The sequence below is a fragment of the Choristoneura fumiferana genome, chromosome 18 (genome assembly GCF_025370935.1).
Source record: "Choristoneura fumiferana chromosome 18, NRCan_CFum_1, whole genome shotgun sequence".
Lineage (NCBI taxonomy): Eukaryota > Metazoa > Arthropoda > Insecta > Lepidoptera > Tortricidae > Choristoneura > Choristoneura fumiferana.
In genome coordinates, this window is record NC_133489.1 from 10,424,668 (window position 1) to 10,451,784 (window position 27,117).

The 27,117-nt window shown below is 35.0% G+C and overlaps 1 protein-coding gene across 1 annotated transcript in view; it reads right to left on the reverse strand.

The window, feature by feature from the left end:
* LOC141437923 (lachesin-like) overlaps positions 1 to 27,117 on the reverse strand; it is a 78,767-nt gene that overhangs the window by 34,368 nt on the left and 17,282 nt on the right. Inside the window, exon 2 of the mRNA XM_074101505.1 lies at positions 22,598 to 22,717. Coding sequence (XP_073957606.1) covers positions 22,598 to 22,658 — 61 coding nt within the window. The 5' untranslated portion in view covers positions 22,659 to 22,717. The remainder of the gene's footprint in view (positions 1 to 22,597; positions 22,718 to 27,117) is intronic.

Below are 27,117 nucleotides of genomic sequence, written 5' to 3' on the forward strand. Positions count from 1 at the left end.
GTTCAACACGAACTCAGTTCACTTCAGTTAAATAAAATTATATTCGACATAACAAGAGTTATAAAAATGATCATTTAGGAATAATGAAAATTCGACAAAATAATAATTATGAATTATTAAAATACTTATATAAATGGACTTAAGACAAACAATTCAGTATAGTAAAAGTTGTTTGACAAACTGAAATTAGGCAAAAAAAAAATAGACAAGTCAGGGGAATACATATAAAGATGGTACCACAGGCTACTATATGCAAGCGATTATGATGTCCCGGTGGTATAATTGATATGACACCTGTGGCGTGGTAAAGCTCCAGGAAGTGCGGGTTAGAATCCCGTCCGGAGATTCGAAAATCGATATTTTTAGATTATTGCGGTCATTACTAATTGTATGATTTAAATTCGTGTGTTGTTTCGCGCATCTTGATTAGAGAAGCTCGATATTTTGGCACAGTTGCATGCGTCGTCTCGTGATCATGGCGCATGCAACTGTGACTAAATATCGAGCTTCTCTAAAATCAAGGTACGCGGAACAGAATTAATACATAAAAAAGTTTTTTTTTTATTAAAATAATTAGTGTGCCAGCACACGGCAACATTGTACAATTTGAAATCCGTAATTTAGGACAAAAAAACAGTTTAGGGTTAATTGTGGCAGTGTTACACGGTCAGGGGTTATAAGGATTTGAAAACGTTGTACAAGATAATAAAGCCTCAATATGTATAAGATATCGTTTGGCTATAATTTTCAATCCCAGGTTTTGAGAATAATTTTTGAAAGACTAGACGGTATACTTAAGTTTGGTTTGGTTTAGGTTAGGTTGCAAAGATCTCTTTTAGGGATAGGTTCGCCTTTGTAGTCTTTTTGTTATGTTGTTTTCTTTTTGTATTATTTTTCTGTTTTATGTACAATAAAGTATTTACATACATGCATACATACTTACAAATATACCTTGTAATTTGCCTTATAGGCTAGCTTTCATTCTGAAAAATTAAAACACTTGTATATTTATACAGAACGTATTTAGTGCGCAATAAGTTGTTTGTGTACTAACACAAACTTCGATAGGAGTATCGGGTAACGTGTTATTGTTATCACCATGTTTTTATTTCTAATGCCTCTAATAATATTTTTTTGTGCTAATCGAACGAAAACAATAAAACAGTACCTATCCACGGTTTGATGGAACTCCAATAATTTTTATAGGAGCTCGAATTAGTAACTTAAGTAATTCAATTTCACGTTTTTATTATTTTTACCTCGAGGGGCGTAGTTACTTTATTATATTCAAAGTTCGTGAACAAGCTAGGGGAATTGAAATAAAAGAAGTCTGGCCTCAACCCCTGCGGCGCGAGTTTATTACAGAAGGTGATGCATTCCAGTCGACTTCCCCTGTTTACTTTAATGTTGCCAACCGCCACGAACTTCCCAACGGATTTTCGTAAATGAGATTTCACACGGGCACATCGTGTTTGGTTTGAATAAAAGTTCGTTGTGTTTTGAAGCGAAAGTTCTCAATTCAACTTTATGAAATAGTGTAACTTGTTCTATTTATGTAGGTAGTTTTAATTTAAAATAGTAACGTTTCACCAATTATTTTCTTTGATAATGTTATTAACCTAGACCGTCATACTAAAAAACTACATTTAAATAGTAAATTAAACTGAGTTTAACACTTAATTGAGACTTATTCTTTCCAGCAAGTAAAACTAGAGTCTACTAAAGCTTTTGTTGAGAACGGGGAAAAGTACAAGGCTGGACTTGAACACGACTGGAAAAATAGCATTAAATTAATAAAGATTACGTAGATTAATTATTACCTTATTGCTACTTCAAGTTAAATGATATTTATGTTTTTCATTGAATACATTTTCAGATTGCGTTTATTATGCGACGTTTACTATGTATTACATATTGTTTAGACATGTCAAGCACGACCGCTCGCTAGGAATGTCACATTGACCTAAAGAAACATGCGAAAACCGCCACAGAAATATCATCCAGTCGAAATATTTCTTTGAAAACCGAAATAACCACAGCTTTTGTAAATATTCCACTTGACCTTTTTTATGTGTAGGTGTGATATAAAAGTTATAAAACCCCATTGTATACTGAGCGGCAAAAAATCTGGCCCTCAAATTTTGCAGAAATAGGTTTTTTTTTTATTCGACTGGATGGCAAACGAGCAAGTGGGTCTCCTGATGGTTAGAGATCACCACCGCCCATAGACAACTGCAACACCAGGGTATTGCACATGCGTTGCCAACCTAGAGGCCTAAGATGGAATACCTCAAATGACAGTTATTTCACCGGCTGTCTTACTTTCCACGCCGAAACACAACAGTGCAAGCACTGCTGCTTCACGGCAGGATTAGCGAGCAAGATGGTGGTAGCAATCCGGGCGGACCTTGCAGAAGGTAATTTTATATGAAGAATGGGCCTAATTTTGTGCCGCTGAGTATATTATTGTAGTCTATTCTAGACGCGTAACAGAATAACGTTTGTTAGCACACAAAAACATCCTATAAGCCCCATTTATTTTCCGTTCAGTCAGACAGCAATAAGTACAAGTGCAAACGAAAGGTTTAGGTTTGTATGCGTCATTAGTGAGCTTCCGGTGCCTAATTGCGTCGATGGCGCTTCGGCCGGAACTCAAAAGATTGCGTTCAAATAGCAAAACGTTTTCGTCCGGATTCGCAGACGGACAAGTCCCTCCATTCAGAATCGTTTCGATCCAATCGTATTAGACTTCTCTGTCTCTTTTACACAAGCGTAGGAATAAACGATTCACAAAGGATAGCAGCGAAATGAGATTTGAGCCCTAGATATCTGTTTGAAAAGATGTATTGGTTTTCAGTATCCTTTGCTGGTAACGACCGCTCTTTTGAATTTAGTTCAATTGAATTTGAATTTTCGTTAGAATTAGTGATTAAATTCTTCTTTCTTAATAATTTAAGCAGTGTTTACAAATAATTGATTGTGTTAAATTACGAGCATTCGATATTCATCGCTACTCTGTGGTGTTGGGCGTTAAAGAAACGTGTAGCTCGGTTAAATAGTAGTTTATTAATGAGAACTTAAGCCTAAGAGTACATGATATATAAAGGGATGGAGTGGAGGTGTGTGAGTGCACACTACACCTTCCCCCTTAGATAAAAAAAAATACATACTGAACTTTAAATATGATATGTATTTTTTTTATATACTTCAAATGTATTTTTTTTTTTTACTACAATGCCAAAGTTAAAATATTCAAGAAAAATCAGAGTTCAAATAGGTACTTATTCAAGGAAAAAAAAACAATTTTGAATATTGCAATCAAATTTGACACCATTAAGTTACGTTACACAAACAAATAGCTAACCAAAAACTGTCTGTAAAAAAAAAAACACCTAACAACACATATTGGGCTTACTGAGAAATTAATTAAAAAGAGGAAATGAGGGTGAATTAAACATTTTAAAAATATACTAAAGTAAACATTATCATATCATCAAGTAAAATAAAAAACAAGAGAACTATGTAGATAAAAGAACGCTAATAAAACTACGAAATCTTAATGTATATCATATAAACGAAAGTACTCTCTTATCATTACTGTGCACTTGTACGTACTAAATTTGTCTAGTCCTAGGTACCTTTTTTTTTCACGTGTGTCTTGTCTTGTATTAAACATTTTATTAGTCTTAGCGCATTTATATATTTTATATTTATATTCATTTACTTTACTCAAACTTTACTTTATTTATTCATTTACTTCATTTATTTACTTTATTTAATTAAGACGTCATTTCTTTTCACATATTCTTATTTATTATATCTTATTAATAATTATATTGGCAGTTTGCAACTAATGCATAACTTACCTGCAAGGTCTGCAGCACATTTTTATTTCGCCGGCCGGCATTACTCACATTTATTTCATTTGTTCAGGGTACAAGGCTTTATTTATAGTGCGCACTAATATTTTTATACTTATACTTTTTATTCATTACTTTATACAGGCAGTTCTTTTAACACATTCCATACTTAATTACACTCCATGTGTCCAAGCGTCTCCACAAGTGATAACTCGACCGCCTTATGGTCAGATTGCAAGGATTCCGTGCCTGTCCTTGTACCCTGGCAGACCTTGCTGACATGCCATTTCATGACATTTAAATAATCCTCTGTATTATTCTATCCTTCTCTAAAATACCATTCAAAACCTATCTGTATACGCATACCTGTTGAAACGTCAGCTCATAAGAATTTCAATAACTCTTAGTTGGCCAAACTAATCGCTCGTTGAAAAACTTAATCACTTCCGTTTTCCAAAACACTATAATAAAATAACACTATCAAAGCTAAACATCTCCTACTCTTAAAAAAAAACTTATTCAATTGCCTTCTCTATATTACATCACATCTTTTCGTAATCACATCTAAAAACAATCAATCCTAAACATAAAATATATTCTGTATAATTTTCATTAAAAAAATCCAAACATAAAAACTGTATTCTCAATTAATTGCATCTGACTTTACCTATTAAATGACATCGGTATCTAAGCTTGCATGGTTTTTGAAAAAATACAATTTAAAGTAATAATTTAAAATAAGTGCCGGATGATCAGTCCAGTTACCTAAATTAAATTATTTTTTATTATCTTCCTTATTACCCGACTGTACTACAGTGGAACAAAACGTAGAATTTTATAATAAAATTATATTTAACTGTAATGTAATCTTGTAAAAAAAATGTAAAACGTAATTTGAGTAAATATCTAGTAACAAAAAAAAAACTTCCATATGTTTTACCATCATAATTTTTCTATTCATTTCGATACTTTCTACTTCCTTTCATATTTATAAACATTCTTAAATTCGTAAAACTTCTTAGCTTCATTGTATCGTCATTCAAAATCTTTCGTCACATCCTATAAATTGTATGTCAAATCCGAGTTCATGTACCTTTACATCATACCTAAAAAAAATGTGGCTAACTGTACTTATATAAATAAACCATACAATTTCGTATTCTCAAAAACCTTACACTGCATAAAACTGATCACTGCGATCACCTTATTTAGTTACCTACTTGCAAGTATTAGGTGCGCAATGTAACCCGAGCTGTAATAACAGACTCTGGAATGCATTCCTTATTGAATAAACTGCATTAGATCACTATGCTATTACTGCTATTTAAACATAACCAATTAATTATTGAATACAACATACATACATATTATGTGAATGAAATAAACTGACCGATGAAAGTTAGATATTGAGAAAAAGGGAACAAAAATTTAAACAATGCTAACCTGATAATGGTCATTTAAACAAACTATCTTGTAATATTGTCTTAAAAATATATATTTAGGAAACGGGAAACCTAAGTCTTGATGTTAAAAATTCTATGCCTTTAAAAAAACCGTTAGATATGATGTAAAATAAAATTAAAGATATAACATTTCAAGGACCATCATATACATTAATAATTTAATTGGCTAACTTTATTAAGTAGCTATACTTACGTACATTTTATGATTGGAAATTAATAGAAAAAAAAAAAAAAACCTACGGACAATTTTATATTTGAAATGTATTACTTTACCGCACATTTTAAATGTTTTTTTTTTTTGAATTTCTGCGTAAACTACTCATCGTCGTCGTAACACAGCTCACTGAGTCTCAAGCGATACCGGTGAAATTTCCACTCCTATGACACCAACAATCGTCTAGCAGCAATCACTCCATGACGCCAACAACCTCCTGGCTGCAACCTTTTCACCATGGATGATCTCTCGGCAGCAATTTTTTTTTGTATTATCTTCTTGAAATCTTCCTTCAGTACGTATTTTTTTTTCTCGCATTCTTCTTAATGTTCTATTATTATTATTTTGGTCTTCAAAAAAATTGTATTATAATTTCACCACATTCACTAGTTATTTTTCACATATAGTAAAGGTAATTTCTTCTTCCATGTCATAGTCAGTTTTTATTTATATTTTTAAAGTATAATGCATTGTCTCTCAACTGGTACATTTTTCTTCACACACTTTCTTTTCGTCACTAAGTATTAAGTCTAATTTATTTAATAGTCCACTTTTTTCCACTACGATTGTTCTACTGGTCGGCGCGGCGCGCCGCCAGTGCAGCGCGATGGCCGCACTGGCAGGGTCGCCATGTGGTGTTGGGCGTTAAGGAAACGTGTAGCTCGGTTAAAGAGTAGTTTATTAATGAGAACTTAAGCCTAAGAGTACATGATATATAAAGGGATGGAGTGGAGGTGTGTGAGTGCACACTACAACTCAAAAGTAGTGAAATTACGAATAAATTAAAGCTTTTTTTTCAGATGCTTGCTTGCTTACCAAATTAGGTAGTAATTAAACACAAAAAGGTATGTGTTACCCGGTATGTGTTACAAAATAGTTGATTCCCATAGAACAGGGTTGTGTTACTACCGAAATTGATGGACTAATTAATTTGTCATTACACATACTCGTAGCCATAAACATACCTACGATTAAATATATCTACTTAAGATACTACAGTAACAATTGAAGTCACACTGATGTTACTGGACTAATTATAGTTATTAAAGCCATTATCCTTGATAGGAAATTACAAATGCTACCCTCTTTAGTGAAATCGGTAAATTGTTTCATGAGTTTTTCTACTTTCACTTGGTGTCCAGTAACAATGTGAATGACGTCGGGTTCAGAGGGAACATGGCCATGATTGATGACGATATTAATTAATACGCCACTTTCCTCTTCGCCCTTTCAAAGTAACTAGGATTACGATATAAATCGTGATTTCATGGCCGCCGCTATTCTACATTTTATTTCGGATATCGGTGAGGAAACAAAGAAATAGGCACAAAAATGTGTATTTTATAGAGATGGGCCGAATGTGGTTTGAACCGAATACGAACTTCGGCCGAACATTCGGTAAAAATAAAAGATTCGGCGGAGGTACCCTAAAAAAATTTTTTTTTGAATTTTCAATTGTACCATTTTGTCGGCATAGTTTACATATACATACGTGCAAAATTACAGCTTTCTAGCATTGATAGTCTCTGAGCAAAGCCGCGGACGGACAGACAGACAGACATGGCAAAACTATAAGGGTTCCGTTTTTGCCATTTTGGCTCCGGTACCCTAAAAAGTATATTCTCATAATAGCATATTCATTTAAAAAAAATCAATCGTCATCATTATATTACAAATTATACTTAACCGAAACATTATTTCGCTAACTGTGATTCTTCCAAAACTGTTCGAAGGAATTCTTTATTGTCGGGTCATTTTTATTAATGAACTGGTTCAAATGAAAAAAAAACACTGAATGTTAATCCAAGAACTGCATCCACGTTGGTTAAGCCGGTCCTGAGACTAGTCCCAAAGGGTGCACAGACATAAGCAATAACTCTCAAAATCATTGTTTAGTACCCCTAGAAACAGTTTTTCTGAAATATTTTTAATGTACCTAAAGACATCAACCAGTTACAGGAATATTAGCTGTAAAATAGCTATTTAACATAAATTAACAAATCGTTTCATTAACGCGTTTGAATTGAAAATGGAATTTGCGTTAAATCTAATAATAAACACCGCCCTAATAGGAATAATAAACAGCATTAATATTAGCGGCAATGCAAAGCGGGGTCGATTTCAATATTCTAATACGGGGGAAAACAAAAACCGGAGGAATTTAACAAGGCCACAGTCATTACTATCCGGCGAATGCCATATTTCTCAACCCTTTTTCTCATTGTGACCAAAGTTTTAATTAGTGCCAAAGGACATTATACAGCCTCTCACTTGCCTTCACTATTCTGTTCTTATCTGAAATCCAAACTTTCATACTTTGGCTTTACGAGTATACTAAACCTTTTTGAGATTTAATCAAAGTAACATTAGAATAGAGACTATTTTTAGTTATATAGTTAAGTGTTTGTTATCACTATTATATAAATTACTAGCTGTTGCCCGCGACTCCGTTCGCGTTGAAGTTTGAAAAATAAGTTACGTGCTATTCTCAGGCCTACTGAATATTCACAAAACATTTCAAAAAATCAGTCAAACCGTTTCAGATGATTTTGGTTAAAAACACTGTGACACGAGAATTTTAGATAATTTAATCAAAAGTTAAAGAATTCGCATAAATTTGAATTTGAGTGAGTACCTATACAGCGCTATCTCAACTTCGGACACAATTTAGCGACATAAAACTATGTTTTTTTTTGTTATAAGTAACTCTAAACCACAGCTTTCATATAGTACAAACTGCCCATCGAAATATAAAAAATGTAGTATATTCAGATACGTACCTAGCTCGTTATTGTAATTAGCGTGGATTAAAGTTCAGAGAATGCCAAGTTTGCTGGAATAAGAGCCTTAAACGGTGTCGTCTGTCGTGAGCCCGGAGTCACTAGATGCGCCCCCTTTTCGCTTAATCCTCGGCTCCGTTGGATGAATGGACATAATTTTCTGTACTTGACACCGACTCCAGCGCTGTCATCGTGGGGCTCAACTACTCTGTGCTTTGTTCGTTTTTATTGCTGTCACTTGTAACATTCATCCCACTGACATAATGTTCATGTCATGTTCAACTATTGTGTTGTCCTTCGTTACAATGTGTCCTCTCAATCACAGGTTTTATTTGATTACCGGCGGAATGAGGGACTGAATTATGGCCGGTAATAATGCGGAGGTGGATGGAAGAGAGGTTTCGAGATATTTGTACATTGTATGATAGACTATTAAATGTTTTACTAAATAAAACCGGACGTTTATATTTTCAACAATATAAACGTTAGTCATATTTTAGAATACTGGTGACTTTCTAGAATACACATTTATAAAAATGTTGGCTACCGTATGACAAAATAATAAATAATGCTTAGGGAAGGGATTGGCTCCAAAAGTTACGATTGGTTTTTTGGAATCTTTTTTTATTTTTTATTTCAATTCCAAATTTTTACTTTTACGGTCATCCCGTAAAACCTAAATTGAAAATACAACCGGTGGTGGACCAGCAGTGGTGTAGCGGTATAGCACGCGTTACGGAATACCGAGGACCTGGGTTCGATTCCCAGTGCTGGTCTTATTTTTCTGGTTTTTCTGTGCATCTATATTTCAGTTTGTATTTTCAATCCATAAGTTAAAATTTTCAAAATTTCTCAGCTTTTCAAGAGCCAATCTTATCTCACTTAGTATTTGCTTACATCAATTTGGTTTTTGTTTAAAAGAAACAGCTGAAAGATAATCATGGTAAGCACTTATACATAGATTACACCATTTTAAAAAGTTTTAGTAGTGAAACAATATAATTATTATTATTTATTATTTTGCACATGGAACTGGAGAGCCAAAAATTGAAATCAAAAGAGGCACAAGTTGCCGATCCCTGATCTAGGGTAACGAAACGTCATTGAATCTGTTCCAATACATTATACAGGTAAGCACTCCCTTCTAAGGCAATCAAGTGCCCAGTGCTCTCAGACAGAGTTGAGCATAATGCGTTCCTGGAATCATAGAATACGTACATAGGTATTACGAATGGATAGTTTGCCTGAACAATGTTGGAAACGTTTTAACCATTACTGCCGCACTCAGAGAAGTATATCTTTATTTTGAAGCACCAATCAAACAGTTTTTAATACTTTGAACTACGGTTATTACACAATAATAACTATTGTATATGACGAATCGGAAATATGACGAGTTAGAAATAGGTACGACCAGTAAGGAAAGTGTGGAATTAGGAATACGACAAATCAGGAAAAAAACAATTTGAGGAATTAGTCTGCTACTAAAGCGTAGCATAGTTGATAACGGAGCAGAGAAGCAAAAGGTATTCATTGATGTCTCCAAGATTGATATGGATAACCACTACCACGTTTGAATGAATAAGTTTCATAGACGACTTGGTTTTCCATAATAAAAACAAAAACTGATTTTCCAAGTGTACACATAATCAACTTCGAATATTAGAACATTTCGTCACATAATATGTAAGTTTTTGGAACCTCAGGTCTACTTGAGCATCCCAAAACAATACGTATTGTCTAAAGCCAATATTATTCTAGCACACAGTAGAATAAATTAACGAGGCAAGATAAATTCCGTTCTTAGGAAAATTCTAAAACGTTGAAAGAGTATCTCATTGTTTTTATTCAGAGAGAATTGGCTTATGAAAGCGATTCAAATTTGCAAGAGATTCAATTTACATAACGAGCGATTTGTACCTCTCAGAGATTAAACCTTCTGCTCCCGTTTTGTTTGCAGATATGCCGTTCCTTTTTCCTTTATATAAGAACGGCATTTTTAAGTAAAACCTTGCCTACTAAGAATGGCCGATTTATCATAATTGGAACATTGAACATTTATAGGATAGAATTAGATTTGTAATGAGCTAATGAATGTTTTGACCGCGCCATAAAGTTAGAACCAAGGAAATAATTTTCTATAGAAATTAAATTAAAGGTTAAAAAGACATTATTGTCATATGTTTGTATTAATACTTAAATAAAGAAAAAGAAATATGTCGATCGATGTTTTGTTTAATATTAAACTATGTTGGCTTTTATTTCCCAGTAACTGCAAAAAAAGTCAAGCTCAATGTCTCTGGACTTGGGCGCCAAGAACCCCTTTTATGTAGTTTGATTGACAGATATTTAAAAAAAAAGATCTAAATTTGTAGACAGATCATTTACGTAAAATATCTAAAAACCGCCCGGCTATAAAACGACTTTTGCTGAATGAATTAATCAGAAATAAAACTAAGTCAAATAATTTAAATTTAATTGAATAGTCTAAAAACTAAGTTCATCATAAAATTTGTAATTATGAACTTTATACTTAGTTAAGGAACCAAATATCCCCTACAAACTGTACCGAGCAGTCTTTACATTGATCGGTTATGTTCACAAATATAATTATATTAATGGGGTTATTAAAGCGTATAATTTATTTTTATCCCAGCTCGGACAAAATCGCGATCAAATGCTAGGTTACTAACACACAATAAATCAACACATTTTATGGGTTTTTAACAAATCACACGCTCAGACTGAAGTTAAAGGACCGATACGGCTTCAAGGGGTATTTTTTTTATACTTAGTTATAACAGGACACAGTAGAATAATACACCGTTTTGCCTTGATTCTTCGCTGCATCCCGTGCGCCGAGGCTGCGTATGTGCAACGCATTTACGTTCCGTCTATCCCACTAGTCCCATACGTCCGTCCGACATGCCAAGCCCGTATGTATGTACAGAGATACATTGTAAAAAACTGGCCAAATGCGTGTCAAACTCGCGAATCGAAAGGTCTGTTGTTAACAAAATTACATTACTTACTCAAATTCATAAATCATAAACTATAAAAACATTAAGCATCGCTCTAATTAAAGACAATTTGAACTCAAAGCCAAACTTTTATTTCGCAGTTGAAAAATATAACAACTCATGTATCGATGTTTGCAGGTGGTAGGACCTTGTGCAAGGTCCGCCCGGATTGCTACCACCATCTTGCTCGCTAATCCTGCCGTGAAGCAGCAGTGCTTGCATTGTTGTGTTTCGGCGTGGAGAGTAAGACAGCCGGTGAAATTACTGGCACGTGAGGTATCCCATCTTAGGCCTCTAGGTTGGCAACGCGTCTGCAATACCCCTGGTGTTGCAGATGTTTATGCGCGTGGTGATCTCTTACCATCAGGAGACCCACTTGCTCGTTTGCCATCCAGTCGTATAAAAAAAAAAAAAAATGTATGACTTGTTGAGTCGCAATCTCTGTTTGCATCCAATTTCTGTATTTTTTTGTATTATTTGTGTTAGTCGTTTATTGTTTTTTAACCGATTTCAAAAAAGGAGGAGGTTCTATGTTCCAATGTTTGTACTTTTTTTTTATGTATGTTCGCCAATTACTCAGTCAATTATGGACCAATTTTCAAAATTCTTTTTTTATTCGAAAGGGTACTCTTCTGAGGTGGTCCCATGTCACCAAATCAAGATCTGATGATGGAATCCTAAGAAAAACGAGGGCAAACCTCAAATTTTATAAGCACACCTATGGCGATTTTGGCATTTTTAGCATTAAGATAAGCATTTACATTCAGAAAGTATAATTTGGTAAACTGGACCTGATGAAGAAGACCGTAGATGACCAATGGAACTCGTCAAAGCTAAGTAAATAATGCTCGCTCGTCTATAAACGATCATTATTAATATACCTAGATAAGCGACTAAGAAGGAGCTTTAAGTTAAGGATTCTTTCGAATTGAACTGATGCTGAAGCCGGAAGGTACGCAACGGAACTCTGTTATAAAACAACGTAACTAAGCCGTGTTTGGGCTTCATGGAATCGTTGTAAGATGTACTTTGGCTACAAATCACTAAAAAGTGAGAAATAAAGAAATTTTTTAACAAAAAGTTAAACCGACGCCAAAAAATTAAAAAAATAGCAAAAAATGGAACCGACTATAAAATCCTTGAAAATATTTCTCTAGCACTAGGTACCTACTACTTAGCTCGAAGTCGGTGTCTCAGCACGACCCAGCAGGATGGATTGAAACCCATAGTATGTAGGTGAGGTAGACGACTATTGTTCCATTCCTGCTTGCTGAGGCACCGACTTCGAGCTAGTAGGTACCTAGTGCTAGAAAAATATTTTCAAGGGTTTTATAGTCGGTTCCATTTTTTTTTATTTTGTTGTATTTGTGTGTCTTCGTGAATGTGAACAAAATGTCTTTTTTTTTCTTTACACTTTTATTATCGAAAAAAAAACGATTTTTCAAAATATATTTTAACTAATGATTTGATTGTGTTGTATTGTAAGGATCTTGTTTTTTGCCACAGGAATTTTGGTTAAAAGAAAGTACTTACCCAATACGATTTGATTTACTTGCGACTGTCAAAACTTGACAGACAGACAACGAAGTGATTTATAAGGGTTCCGTTTTTCCGTTTGAGGTACCTACGAAACCTTAGTGTGCATGCTTTTAAGAAAGGTACACCATGACCTTGTTAAAAGTAAGTAAAGTATGTTGGGGTAAAAACGGACAGGGTCAAGAGCGGATAATTCAAATTTCTACTAACTAGATGAGATTTTCGATTGTTGGCAACTCGCCTGCTTAAGTCAATTTGTAAGGGCCCCCTCCTCATTAACGTAAAACTGAAACAGTGTTTTTAACAAGTTTTTATTTAGTTTTACTGGTCCCGTTGTATCTCTGTAGTAAAATCTTGCAAGTTAAATTCGACCAACTTCGAGTAGTCGGAATGTTTTGAAATTTGGCATAGGTACTTATGTAAATTTTGTGACAATACAGTAATCTGGTAGTGACATCTTGGTAGTCCAGCTAGGATCGTCTCCGCAGGACGGAACTCTTCAACGGTTAATGGCATCGACTTGAAATTTGGTATGCAAATGAAGTTTAGGTGACAATGCAAGTACAAGTCAACAAAAAGTACCGTCAAAAAAACTTCTATTAAAAATGAAATTTTCATCAATAACTTATTATTTATATATTGTACTAGCTTCTTCCCGCAGCTTCGCCCGCGTGGAATTTGGTTATCGCGCGCTGCTCCCTCGGGAACTGTGCATTTTTCCGGGATAAAAAGTAGCATAAGTCACTCTACGACCCATAAAATCACGATGCCAATAATCACTCCGTTTCGACGTGAAAGACGGAAAAACATACAAACACACACACTTTCGTATTTATAATATTAATATGGATTAGTCAGGAAATACGAATTTTCCCGTGGCTGACTCTACAACCAAGTGACTTAATTATATCATTTGTTACTGGTTGTATGGTTAGTATAATTCTGTAATGTAAGTTAGAATTTTACGAATTACTGCGAGATTAGGTTGTACAATTTTCTTTGCAACTTCCTTTTGCGCTTAAAAATCGTACTTAATTAAAACGGTGTTGACCCGTTTCAAAGTGTGAATATGGAAAAAAAACAGCGGATCTCAAATAGTTTAATGCTGGAGAACTAAGCAGTCTTCTTCTTTTAATTGTTAAAGGATATAGGTTAGGCTGATACAGGAAAGACTAAGCATGGTAGAGCTTTTGGAAAAATGTTTTAATATTATTCATTTTATCTATGTACAATGTGTGGCCCAGAACCGGGGATAATATTAAAAGCAGAGGTTCTAGAGGTCACCGGTAATTGGATCATCATGGCCCCACTTAATTAAAAATCAAAACTTAACTTTTGTTTCTTTTTTCTAAAACTTAATCGTAAATTCAATGTACGCCATCCTAGACCCTGGGGTCCGTCGCCTGTCATGCTACAAATATCCAACATTTTGTTTTACATTGCTTCTTCGAATAAACGAAGTAAAGTGTAATAAAAATTAAAATACTCATTATTTTTAAAAGTCGCTGAAGTAATGTTGTTTAGTTTGACGAGTACGATCTATGCTTTAATTATTAACCCGCTAGTTTTTTTACCCTGTAGGTATATATAAAGTAAAAATGAATCGCCGAAATGTATGTGTTGTATAATAGCAAGATAGATGGCAGCAGTGTAGCTTATGTTTTGTGGGTTGAATCTGTGGTTTTAAAATAAAACAGTCAACATGACTATTGAGTTTTATCATTTTCATTCATCATGTTGAAACTAACTATAAAAGTATGTACAGTACAGATATAGAATAGAGATATTTTGACTTTGACTTTGTACGCGCATAAATTCCAAAAGACGACATCAAATTGGGTAATAATTTTTAATTGTGTTCGTTGTCAGGACAGGGATTGTGTGTGCTAAATAAAATAAAAAAACTGGAACTGGGCCGAAGCCGAAAGTTAGTGATAAAATAAATAAAAACGACTGCTTTTATGTGGAATTCAAAAATAATTATTGAAAATATATATCACTAGCTTTTGCCCGCGACTTCGTCCGCGCGGCATAGTAACTTTGGGAAGTATCTAATTTATTTAGGATACCTATTTTGCCAATAATAGCACATAGAAACTTCTACGGTTTACTGAAAATACTTAATCTATTTTAAAATATTGCTATAAATATAAACTATTTTTTTTGTTCTTCCATCCATCCATCCATCCATCCATGTTCTTTGGAAAAAATATAATAATTTAGACGGCATTTTTACTAAGCAAAGCTACACATATTTCCGATAAATATAATTATATAATTTTTTTTGGAATTCCTTAAGAACTTTCATGCCCATATTTTCAAGTAAATAGAGCGAAATTTGAAAAGCGCCTGAACAAATGTTTTTTAGAGTTCCGCAGCTCAAAAGGAAAAAATTGAACCCTTATAGTCAAGACCCTTTATCTCGTAAACGCGCGGAGTATCGGTATCGAGTTGAAATTGAAACCCTAAACACAGGTCAATAGTCAGAAAAAAACAAACTTTCAAGGCAATCAAAACCTACAGTCATTAAAAAGGTGTTTCCATGAAAATTACAATTTTTTCATGTCTGACTGTCTATGTCAATAAGCCATCTAAAATGAACCCACATAGCGTACATTTTGCTTGAGCTGAGAAGACTCTGCTAACACTGCATCATCCCCTCTGCTAACATCACCTCGCAGGTAAAATTTTCAAAAATGCTTGAACAAATATCTATTTATTTCTTATAAGTGCCCAAATGCCAAGTTTCATAAAGAACTATCGACAATGACGATCTTCCATATAAAGTTTCATCCCCTATTTCACCCCTCACAGGAAAAAATATAAAAAAAACGAGCGAATAAATATCTATTTATCTCTTATTACGTGCCCAAATGCCAAGTTTCATAAAGAACCATCGATTTATCTTCGACAATGATGATCTTCCATATAAACTTTCATCCCCTATTTCACCCCCTCACAGGAAAAAATTTAAAAAACGCGCAAACAAATATCTATTTATCTCTTATCACGTGCCCAAAATGGCAAGTTTAATAAAGATTCATCGATTTATCTTCGATAATGACGACCTTCCATATAAATTTTCATCCCATATATCATCCCCTCACAGGTCAAATTTTCTTAAAAACTCAAACTCATTAAGAAACACCCCATTTTTAGGGTTCCGGAGCCAAAATGGCAAAAACGGAACCCTTATAGTTTCGCCATGTCTGTCTGTCTGTCTGTCTGTCCGTCCGCGGCTTGGCTCAGGGACTATCAATGCTAGAAAGTTGTAATTTTGCACGGATATATAGGTAAACTATGCCGACAAAATGGTACAATTAAAAGTAAAAAAAAAATTTTTTTTAGGGTTCCTCCCATAGACGTAAAGTGGGGGTGATTTTTTTTTCTCATCCAACCCTATAGTGTGGGGTATCGTTGGATAGGTATTTTAAAACCATTAGGGGTTTGCTCAGACGATTTTTCGATTTAGTGATATGTTTGCGAAATATTCAACTTTAAAGTGCAAATTTTCATTTAAATCTAGCGTCCCCCCCTCTAAAATCTAAACCGGTGGTGGAAAAATTTGAAAAAAATCAGGATGGTAGTAAGTATATCAAACTTTCAAAGAAAACTATAGCGGCCAAGTTTGCTTGAGAATTTTTAGTAGTTTGTGAGTAAATAGCAGCCTAAGGTATAAAATATACCTAAACTTGGAAGATTCCGTATAAAATACAAAATCCTTAGAAAAATATTACTTAATGTTTTCGTAATGGCTACGGAACCCTATTTTGGGCGTGTCCGACACGCTCTTGGCCGGTTTTGTAATTATTTATAACATCAAAACGTTTTAATTCAAATTCAAATTCAAATGATTTATTCAGTAAATAGGCCGCAATGGGCACTTTTACACGTCATTTTTTAAACTACCAGCGCTTTCGGAAAGACCATCATTGCCAAGAAGAATGCGCCGCAAGAAACTTGGCAGAAAGTAATTTTTTCATAATAATATAATTACAAATAAAATACTTAAAAACTATATTATATAATTAAAGAAAAAAAAAACAAAATATAATAATAATAAAAATACAGGGATGTATGGGGTCCCTTAGTTACAATACTAAACACTAACTATATCTAAACTACATCTACGTTCAGTGGAAGTGTAGAATGCTTCCACCGTCATAAATTTTAAAATAATAATAACAATAATTTAGTTCTGAAATATACATTTCAGGTCAAGTAACCATTAAGCTTTTGGATTTCGAAGGCAAGTTCACGTCTGCCGCCCCCAATTGAATGAAATTTTCTATAAGTCAATATAAGATTCCGAAAAGTTTTAATGAAAAACTATGTTAACGCTTAACGTGCCGTTAATATACAATGAGCGTTAAATTATGTAGGTATTGTAACAAAACAGTAGATATATTATTGTTTGACTTTGGAGGTAAAAAACAAAAAAGATCTTCTGAAAAATAATACTCTAATGGTAAAAAACACAGTCATGTTATTGTGATGAAAGACGTTATTTTAACGGGGTTCTTTTCCTTTACTACTTCCATAACGATTCCTTAGAATTTGCCGCTCGACGAGCTCCGCTTGTACAATCAGTGTTTATAGGTTGACGTGGCGACGAAAATTAAATTTTGCACACAATCAGGCTGTTTTTATTTGAATATCCAAATAACAAATAATATTCATACAGTCTTTGTTATTTTTTTTTATAAATTAAATCTGAATTCACAATTTTGCGAGTTGGAAAGTATTGTTTATTTTGTTGCAAAAAATGATTATTAAATAAAACACCAGACATTTCTTTGTATTAAAGAAAATGGCAAAAAATAGATATTGTTGAATGGAAACCACGAGAGATTAAGATCTGTAATTACCTATAAATTCCAGTTCGAGAATATTAAATTTACGAGTATGTGAAGACAACCTCTGTCAGCGAAGGAACTTCAAACAAAACCGTGATTAAAAGTTTGGTAATTTCCATAGTAAATTTATAAAATGTTTACAAAGTTTACTCAATTTAGTGCGGTTGTTGACTGCACGCTGATAAAGCAAGCCATGCAACGCTGCGCCTGAACCGGTGCGTGGGATAATTTGAATTTTAAACCATGACAGGCGGTTGTCAAATTCACTCGCGCGGGCAGAGTACTCGCGTCATCGATTTCCACTAATTGGATGTAACTTTTCACGGTACTGCCTAGATGCCCACGGATGGACACCGTTCAAGCGTTCCGTGTGAATGTTTTATACGCCACTGGTTCGCATCATTCGGCCTGAATTCGATGAATATTGTATTAACTCAGTCATGATCGGCCAATTAATTAAATTTTCCCCCCCTTTAAATTTTTCGTACCTGACTGGAAAGCGTAATCGAGAGGTTTACTTCGTGAACGTGCTGTTTGTTCGAGTGGCTATTAATGACGATCGGTGTGCAGGCTCTTTGTTTATTAAAATGTATCGGGATTTAATAGTTTGTGACGCCAAAGGCGATGAAAGTACGTATATTTTGCGGTGACATTTAATTTTTGGGAATTCCGTTTTGGTTATTATTGCATCTGAAATGTTATTAGGTAAGATTCGCTTTAAAATACTACTGATTGTAATATGTGTTCGATAGGTTTTAGCATGTTTCTAGAGATTAATAGTGTTAGTTTAAATTGTGCAGCCATTTTCTTTAATAAAGTACCTAACTGAAACTAAAGACAAACCATTATTTTGCGTCTGAACACTAAATATTTAATCCGGTATTTTATCAAAGTTTAATTTAATTTTAGAACATTGCTCTAATCAACAGGAATAAAGTGTTTGCTTATTACGATAGATATTATTTACATACTTAACAAAAAATAAATTAGTAATGCGGGTCACCCACGTATAATCCAGGTTCAGGTACGGGCAACATGTGTCGGGCCAATCCGTGGCTCCTTCTCAAGGTAAGCTCAAAAAGAAAACCACTCGTGAAAACCAAACTGCGCGCTAGCGCTCTTGCTATTCGGCTACTCGGCGCAACCGCCGCGGCCAAAAAGTACCTAAGTACCTTCATCTTCATCACAATTATTGTCAGTTGCACGCACACTACACTAACCACACCATTCTCTAAAGTTTCGTCCATTCTAACCACCGGCGCAGTACGCAAACAGTTTCCTAGCTGGGGGCTACCCCTCAAGTATATTAGGGGTACACTTATTTTAATAATTAAGTATGTTTGCGTATCACGGTAGTTTTCATTCCAAGACGATTTAGTTCCCCTAAATTACAGATTATTCGATTTGTTCATTTTCTGGGTACGAAATTCACGGAAAATTGAATGATAGGAATTCATTATCACACAAAGCCGATTTAAATTTAAGTTAGTAGGTAATTTTAAGTTTTTGAGTTAGGTAGTTAGTTTATATTTAAGTCTTATTTATGGCTATTTTTACTTAATATGTGTTTTCTCTAATAAACTACCTAAATTTTAAAAAAGCAGGTTTAGATAAGATTAGTGCATGCGTAGTTACAACATATTATTGTTACAAAGTTATCTGTAATGTATCTTGGTTGTAAATTGTAAAATTAAATATCTAAGGAAAATGCAACACTCGAACTCGAACTGTCATAAAACCTATCTTCAAACCCACGTATCTTGAACTCACCACCAACACGTCACTCGAAGATCATTTAGCAGGAGTGCGTAGAATGTGTTACTGACGATCGTTGAGCATTTTCCCTGTTCATTGCATGTGCATCGAGGTAACCGCTGCGCTGAGAGCATATTGACCACGAATGAACAGAGAACACGCTCGCTGCGTCGCAGGTGTCAAGCGTAGTGGTGACCCGACCGTGATAAGTGTTTGTGTTCATGAAAATGTATTGTTATTGCTTAGTCCAACGCAATACATTCTATGATTATCTATGGAGTATATGTAAAACAGATTTCTTTAAACATTGTCTGTTTTATTTTCATTTTATTCTACTAAAATAAGAAAGTATGAAGGGTAGGTATTGATTACAGTTAAGATTAACTTCGAAACAAGTTTGAAAGTAATTTTACGGATTATTTTATTTTCTAATTTTTAACTTTTAAAGGACTTTCTGAGTCTAACACAAAAATATTGTGTGTTCGCCACATAATTAATTTAACACACAGTTAATTTACCACAAAATGTTGTTTTTCAGGCATTTCGTAACGTAATAGCCTTTTATTCAGTCTGCTCTATAAGTACTTTTCATTTTAATATGGTTTTGCACTATCATCCTAAGTTCGATGGACAGCTGGCATATTCCAGGCAAAGCATATGACGTAAATATAACTTAAGCGTAGACTTGGTTATAGGGTACCGCTGTTTACATAAGTACGGAACCCTAAAAACGTGGCGATGAAAAATAGAACCCCTATAGGTTATCTGTCACAGCCGATTTTTTCCGAAACTACTGTCCAGTAGTTGAAATTTGGTACACATTGTAAGTCGGTGACCAAAAGAAGAAATTATATAACGTAAATAAATGTGCGCGAGTCCGACTCGCACTTGGCTGTTTTTTTTTAATACACGACGGATATATAAAAGCGTGACTGTAAATTTTACATTAACATATTAATAGTTACATAATAGTAACAGCCAGAATAATCTAGTCACCATAGCAACATCTGGTCTGAGATATTTAATAATTAGTAGCTGAAGGTCGTCCGAAATACTACAGAGAATTTTAAATGAAGCCAGAATAACTTAAATAGTGAATTTAATTTGCTCCAAAGCTGAGTAGTTATTTTTAATTTAGTTACGGTGCTTACGTTTTAATGAGTTCATACCCAAAATTTTATAATAAAAGAGTAGGGTACCCTACCGCTGCAAACAGAATAAATCGCTGTAAGTAGGTAAGTAACTTTCAGTATAATGATCTTTCAACTCGGAAGAAAATAATGCTATTCTGGCCAACTGTCCTGTGATATTTATGTTTATGAAGCCGGATTATTTCTAAACAGAAATAAAAAGGTAACGTAATAACATTTTTTGTTTTTTTCGTCGCATCGAGTTATCACCTGCGTCCAGCCGGCATGTGAGACTAAGGTAAACTCGGGGCGCGTTATTTCATAAAGTAAATATTTATGAGAGAAAGGAGTTTTCCTTGCGCCTCCGCCGGTAAGCCGCCTGATCCGAAAAGACATAAACCTCGAGGGATTCAGTTCTTAGTTCACAGACACAACGCTTCTTTATTTTTGTCCCTTTTGGAATGTTCCGTTCAATGCGGAGTCATGTAGTATTTTGGTTAAATTACCATAGTTTGAACTGAAAACAGAGTTCGTTTTGGATAATCTAGAAGTCCAGCTGCCAATGACCGCTGACCATAGTCTGTTTGTATTCCTCTGACAATAACAATGTCTTTTAAGTCATCGTTCTTTCAACTTAATTTATTGAAATTCAATACTGTTGTTTTGTCCAAAGTTTCCGCGGTAGATATTGGCAATTAACCTAACTTTGTTACAAGTTTCCGCTGGACGGTATCACGGTTCAAGTGAAAACAGAGTTCGTTTTGGATAATGTAGAAGTCCAGCTGCCAATGACCGCTGACCATAGTCTGTTTGTATTCCTCTGACAATAACAATGTCTTTTAAGTCATCGTTCTTTCAACTTAATTTATTGAAATTCAATACTGTTGTTTTGTCCAAAGTTTCCGCGGTAGATATTGGCAATTAACCTAACTTTGTTACAAGTTTCCGCTGGACGGGTTCACGGTTCAAGTGAAAACAGAATTCGTTTTGTATAATGTAGAAGTCCAGCTGCCAATGACCGCTGACCATAGTCTGTTTGTATTCCTCTGACAATAACAATGTCTTTTAAGTCATCGTTCTTTCAACTTAATTTATTGAAATTCAATACTGTTGTTTTGTCCAAAGTTTCCGCGGTAGATATTGGCAATTAACCTAACTTTGTTACAAGTTTCCGCTGGACGGTATCACGGTTCAAGTGGAAACAGAGTTCGTTTTGGATAATGTAGAAGTCCAGCTGCCAATGACCGCTGACCATAGTCTGTTTGTATTCCTCTGACAATAACAATGTTTTTTAAGTCATCGTTCTCTCAACTTAATTTATTGAAATTCAATACTGTTGTTTTGAAGTTTCCGCTGGACGGGTTCACGGTTCAAGTGAAAACAGAATTCGTTTTGTATAATGTAGAAGTCCAGCTGCCAATGACCGCTGACCATAGTCTGTTTGTATTCCTCTGACAATAACAATGTCTTTTAAGTCATCGTTCTTTCAACTTAATTTATTGAAATTCAATACTGTTGTTTTGTCCAAAGTTTCCGCGGTAGATTTGGCAATTAACCTAACTTTGTTACAAGTTTCCGCTGGACGGGTTAATTCAAATTCGAAGTTTATATTTTTCTTTGCGTAATTTTATTTAAAGTAAATTATTGAAGGGCCAGATAAATGAAAAACGTTCGCTTTAATAAATTGAGTTACGGCCTAACCGCGTGAGGGATAATCTAAAGAAAAGTCAGAAAAAGTGAACAAGCTCCGCAAGGTTTACGCAAATTTTACACGGAAATTTTCTCAACTTAGCAACTTGGTATTATTATTACGCAAACAGGGGGGCCGAGTTCGACTTTATCCAGGCCGCGCCTTGAAGATGTTAAATTTGATGATAACGATTTATGGTATAAAGTTACGTTGTGCTGTTTATATCTGGCTTCCTTCATGGAGCAAAACATTTCGGTGGGTTACGTGATAAAACGACGATAGGGCAGACTCACCGTGTTTGCCGGTGTTAGCTGCCGCGAGGGCGGTGCTAAGTACCAAGAGGTGCACCAGCATGCTCCCTCCCCCCTATCCAGACGCGCATTGAGCTGAAAGCGCACCGCGGACCCTCACTCCTGAAACAAAAGTACACATTAAAATCGGTCTGTTACACTTAGTTATCTGAATGTCGAGGCGGACCAGGCAGGCAGGTATTAATTTAGAAATTATATCGATTTGCGCTCACTTGAAAGCTATTTGAGAAATGAAGAAAATTAGACAGTTGTTAATAGATTCCCACGCCTACCCCCGTTGTGAAATCTCAAAACTGTTGCTGAGTGAAATGAGAAACAAGTTCCGCGTTGTGAAATAAAATATAATTCCGCTGAGGAACCGGAAGCGGTTTGAATAACAACTCTTTAATTGAAAGTTTAGCAATTTGCTGTACCCTCTCGAATGGACCCGAAGGCGCGAGGGGCAACTTTCATCTACCGCGTTTCAAAATTGAACGTAGGCAGATGCGCTTAATTACCGGCCCAGATGCTGGCAGCGCCGCGCCCGCGCCCAAGTCTGCCGCTCATCTCGAAATGAACCCCCACCTCGGACCCCGTCGACGATATTTGCCCGCAAAGATGCTTTCAAATGTATTTTTTCAAAGTGTAATTTGCTGCTTAGCGGTTATAATAAACTGTCAAATTATTAATCAAATTTTTATATTGTAACACAATACTGGTTCGATGTTAGTCGTTTAATAACTAATTTAAATTTAATTTGCAGTTAGCCTAGCTCGTCGGTGCTTCGAAAGCATAATTGGATTTGGTGACAACATCGAGAGTTTATTTGTGTTTCGTTGATAACATTCGAGAAATTTCATTGTACGTATTGAACGGGTTCCGATCTTTACAAATCTGAAGAGAGGTTTGAGTTTTCCAATATCGTGCCACTAAGTACCCTCTACGCTGAGATATGTGATATGAGTCGTAGTCAAATAGAGAGATAGCTCGGCATAAAGACGTCGTTGCAGAGGGCTGGCGCGCGGGGGAGGGACCTGCTCACAGGGAAGTGACGCGCACGGTGTCACACGAGTGAATCAAACTTCCCTTTACATTTTATCTAACTGCAAGGGCGGTCGAGTTTATGTTCCTCGCCCTACTTGATTTAGTTTTGATGACAGAGGGGAGAGGCTTTTAGATAAATGATTTCAACTGCCTCGTGCCCGTATAGACTGAGAAGTAATTTCGGGCTTCGAATTTGCAACAATGTTTTAGTTTATAGGCTCCCGATGCTTTACTGGATTTAATGCACCGTTTATAAGGGATGTAATGAAATGGATTTCGTCGATAAGGGATGGTTAAGTGGATTAGATATTATTGCTGCGCAACGAGAACGGAGCTACGCTGATATTGGCTGGGATGGGAACACGTATTGTTTCGTAGTTCTTATGTTTTGCGGTGTTGTTATTAACGAAAACGAGTATTGCAATTGCAGCATTTTCGGGACTGAACGATAGCAAGCGGGCTACGCCATTGATGTGAACTCAAAGCTTTTATAGAAATTGAAAACTAATCAACATTGAATCTTTAATTGCACTGTTTTCTGCTTAAATTATCTACACGATTTTAATTTTTGTTTATTATTGTCGTATTTTAATTTGTGTTTATGGAATTTTGTTGAAGGAAAAAAAGGATGGATAGATAATTCTTTCTATCATTATTTGACTCTGTAAATTCTCAAACAAGTCCTTTGGTTCTTTACCAACATACTTCATGCTTACCAAGTGCAGAGATCGAGTGCCGGTTGGCTCTTCAATAAATCTTGCGCTAAGCTTTCTTGGTGCAGTAAAGGAAACGCGAAATATGCCATACACACATTATGACAAGGACCGTGACACATTGCCGTTTGTTTATACCCTATGCCAGTCCATTTAAGATAAATTGTCAACAAAGCGATTTCGTTATAATTGTTTCACAATCATCCACTTATGGAATCAGAATCAATATCACATTTTACACTATATAAACTTTTAATTTTTTTTTTTCATAAGGTGAAGTCTCGTGACTCAGATCCATTTTTCCCTCCGCTGGCACTCGCGCCGTCTAAATGCTTACTTCTAATCAAGCAGTCGTTAGCCGCGGACTCGGCACTCGATTACAACTGTTACGGGATACAAAGGGACACGCGACACTTCCGCGGGATAAGGATAGTTTCCTATGACTTTGTTGATTTCGCGTGAGGACGCCGTAAGAATACAAATGCCGAGTTGATGTAAGTTTGAATTGTTGTCCTTTTCCATTATGCTCTATATTTGGGATCGAGCACAGGTATCGAGTGTACGTTTATAAGTATAACTTAGTTCTTGATACTCGTACATTATTTATTTTTATCTTACATGCCGCATTCCCCAAGCGAAAGCGTATCAACTAAACATAATCCATCAGTCTTTCTAGGATCTAAATTAATTCTAATTTAAATGATAACTACATAGTTTTAAGTAGGTACCTAGATACAATCTTGATCAATTTTGGCAGGTGGTTAGGATCTTTTAACTTAACAGCCCTGTACTTTTTTTGAGGCGTTACTTCGCAGAGGTCCTACCAATGAACTACACTAATTAACCATGCTTGTCCAGTTTTCTAGGGTTCCATAGCCAAAATGGGAAAAACGAAACCCTTATAATTTCGCCATGTCTGTCTGTCCGTCCGTGGCTTTGCTCAGTAGCTATCAGTGCTAGAAAGCTGTAACTTTATACGGAAATGGTACCAACTATGCCGACAAAATATGAATAGTGTATCGTTGAATAGGTCTTTTAAAAGTATTGCGGAGTTGTGAAGACGATTTTTCGATCCAGTTATCTAATTTCGAAATATTCAACTTTACAAATTATCATTAAAATCGAGCGTCAACTGCTAAACTGTTGGTTTGAAAATTTAGAAAAATAAAACACATTTAGTAGTAAGTATACCAAACTTACAAGGAAAACTACTTCTACAAGGGCTAAGTTTTCTTGAGAATTCATTTTATCGTAATGGCTACGGAACCCTATATATCTTGGACGTGCTCGACATGCTCTTGGCCGGTTTTTATTTGAAAAGTGTTCAAGTTGTTAGTCGAGACAAAAACAAAAATTAGATAGGTACCTATTTAACATTATAACATTTATAACGAATACAAGGAATTTTCAATTACAAAATAAAATCAAATTTCAACCGATTTTAAAACAATTTATAGTCAAATGCTAAGTGTGGCATTTAGTAAGCGTAATAGTGTCTACACTAACAAATATGTGTTTCATCGTCATTAATCTTCATTACGGCTCGCTTAAGCTACGAGTATGTGCGGTTAGCTTAAGTCAGGGGAAGGATGCGACCTTATGTAGGTACCTATCTATTTGTGCCATCAGAATCTTGAAACTGTTTTATTGCCCAATAGAATGTTCCCAACTTTCTTGTTTTGAGAGCCTTTGTTGAGGTAGCTACGATAGTTGCATCTATGTAACCGGTACCCGTGTGTTATATATTATATACGATCTTACTTATTTTTGTCATTTCGCCTTTTTTTGCATCTCTCCATAATTGATTTTTATTCCTGCATATTATTAAGTGCTCATTTGAGTTTTGTTTTTTTCAAAATATTCACTTAAATGATATATAGTTATTATAAGTTTAAATTTGGAAATTGAATAGTAATAAAAGTAACCTATTAGGTACTGTTCATTAGGTACCTACTAAAGCAAAATAACGTCGTAATTATAGTATTCTTTGATGTTTCTTTTATAATCAAGTGAATAGACTTGGAAAATGGGTTTCAGTTATTTTTTAAGTGTAGGTCTTCATCATATCAGACGTAGCACTTCCACTGTTGGACATAGGTCTTCCCCATAGGTACGGTACCTAGTAAATATTTGAAACCGTATTAATTTAAATACATCAACCACAATTAAATAACAATTTGATTAATAGTTGCTACTAAATAAAATGATTGTCATTTCATATCACTTATTATTATCATCAGATTTAAATGTTAAAATTAAACATCACCATAAATTATCATCAAACAATGCTAAATTAAGCGCTGCAGGATAGTTTAATAACTCTGCTAAGTCAGTGATAACAAGAGACGTAATAGTCAACTAATTATCGTTTTGAGGAGGGTCTAATTTATGGCAATGTTTTGCACTTCATCGAAGCTCACAATGTACATTAATTCTAACTCAATCTCTCAACTAAAACTAAGCGTAAATCCGCGAGTGTTTGTTATGAATGCGAAATTAATTCAAAACGGCCAGCCATAAATCTCCGGAGATTTGGGGTAATAAAACAAAAAATGAGAATTACCAATTTGATAAAACAAAAAGTTTGTTTGGCAAGTGCCCCATAGGACAGGCCGTAAAGTCAGCAGCGATTCCGCCTGTCCTTGGCTTTGGCATCTGTTTTCCGAAGGCCCTGCTTTTTGTGTGCTTCCAACTTGTTACACGTTGCTTGTTCGAGCTTGTTACATGAATACTAAGTAAAATTTTAGCACTGGTTGTTTATGGTCG